The 1882-nt window shown below is 38.7% G+C and overlaps 1 protein-coding gene across 2 annotated transcripts in view; it reads left to right on the forward strand.

Annotated features, from left to right (window-relative positions):
* fam168b (family with sequence similarity 168 member B) overlaps positions 1–1882 on the forward strand; it is a 10506-nt gene that overhangs the window by 3880 nt on the left and 4744 nt on the right. For both annotated transcript variants that reach the window (XM_014001626.1, XM_014001625.1), the window contains exons 2-3: positions 842–928; positions 1015–1092. In XM_014001626.1, the coding sequence (XP_013857080.1) occupies positions 859–928; positions 1015–1092 (148 nt within the window). In that variant the 5' untranslated portion in view covers positions 842–858. The remainder of the gene's footprint in view (positions 1–841; positions 929–1014; positions 1093–1882) is intronic.

The raw sequence follows: 1882 nt of genomic DNA on the forward strand, positions 1-1882 counted from the left end.
TGTCAAAGTGGAGATGACTTGGATGAGAAACGAATCACAATAGTGTGCATTGCATTGGCAATGCACACTGATAATTCAAAAACTCAAAAGAAACATATCTCCACCAGCATCAGTGTTGAGTCAACACAGGATCTGATCCTCAGCACTCTACCTGCTCTTAAATCTCGATTTACCTGCCTTCATAACAGCCAGCTGCGCTGTCACCACGACTTCCTTATATGGTCTTACTTCCTGGAATGACAATCCTGGTTACACTTGTACTAAATATTACGAAATAATAATAAGAATAATGTGACAGGAGATTAGCTTGAAGTTTAGCTTCTAAAGATGCTACATGCTACACACGGTGCCTGACACGTCCAGTAAGAAGGGATAGTTTTTATTTAGTTCAGGATAGATGGTRTTAAAATTTCACTTCTAAACTTCARAMTTTAAATAACTGGAATCTAATTTAGTGCAAGCTAATCAATCCTCTAATGGTTAGCAGAAAAGCTAATTTGCTAAAAGAGAAGCTAATTCTGCTATTAGCGGATTAGCTACATCACTTCTTTTTTCTCTATRTTCTGGTTGGCAGAGCTTCACAAAACTCGGCACATATTTATTACGAGCGTAAATATGGAGAGGCGCAAAAATCCAGATGTGGGCGTGGCCATTTGTGGCGCTAGCACCATCTTGATTGCAGCCCCTCTGACTGCTTCAATGCACACATTTGATACATGGATGCATCAGCTCAGGTCTTACAAACACATCTCTTGCTACAGGAGGTTGACACTTTTGAATGAAACGTAACATTTTGGTGATTTTTAAATGTCACAGAAGACCTTGTTTTTCCTCTCGGCAGCTGTGAACACGAGCAGAATGAATCCTGTCTACAGCCCTACACCAACAGGGGTCCCCTTCACCAACACCAAGGGTTTAGGCTACCCAGGTAAAGTCCTCATCAGCTAGAAAAACGAAGCGACACGTTTCTGGAAGGTCTTAAAGTTTATGCTTTTTCTTGTTTGTCTGCATCAGCTGGGTTCCCTGTCGGCTACGCCGCTCCAGCGTACACTCCCAGCGTCTACGCAGGCGCTAACCCGGCCTTCGCCAGCGGTAAGAACAAAACCAAACAGTTTTCAGCCACGTCAGGCCAGCGGCACACCAACCAGAGGCTTCAGATACGCAGACAGAACTACTGGGATATCCAAAACAAATACCTGAACTAGAGAAAATGCGCTCTGAATACTTATTGCTGAAAGCTGCTGAAGTCGAGCTGAAACGGTTTAATAGCAAAACTTAGTTAAATAAACAACTGACTTTTGCTTAAAGTAGAAAAACAAAAGTGAAAAATCAGAAAGATAGGAGAAAAAAACAGTCAAAATAGCTGAACAGAGCAGAAATGTCGCTAAATTGGCAGAAAATAGTAAATATTTGTGAAAGAATCAGCTTAAAAAGCAGAAAAAGTTTAAACTACCAGAAATAAGTTGCAAGAGAAAAGGGAATTTACGAACAAAATATTTAAAAAAAATTTGATATTTCAAGGAAAGAAGCAGAAAAATGACCAACATACGACCGTCACCTTTTATTTTGTGATTATTAAATATGGCTCATCGTTAAAAGAGCAACATCTGCTCAATTAAGCAGCAAAAAGCTGAAAACATTACAAAAATATTAGTTTAGCTGGGGAAAGAAGCTAATGTTAGTAAGTAAACTTTATTTCTATAGCACCTTTCACAGACACAAACATCACAAAGTGCTTCACAGAAAGCAAAAATAACTAAAAACAATAAAACAGATCACAGATATAAAAACAACAATTAAAACACAATAAAAAGCACTTAACTAAAAGCCTGTCTGAATAAAAATGTCTTAAGATGTGTGGAAGATGTACTCAGTCCACAGA

The sequence above is a fragment of the Austrofundulus limnaeus genome, unplaced genomic scaffold (assembly GCF_001266775.1).
Source record: "Austrofundulus limnaeus strain Quisiro unplaced genomic scaffold, Austrofundulus_limnaeus-1.0 Scaffold9, whole genome shotgun sequence".
NCBI lineage: Eukaryota > Metazoa > Chordata > Actinopteri > Cyprinodontiformes > Rivulidae > Austrofundulus > Austrofundulus limnaeus.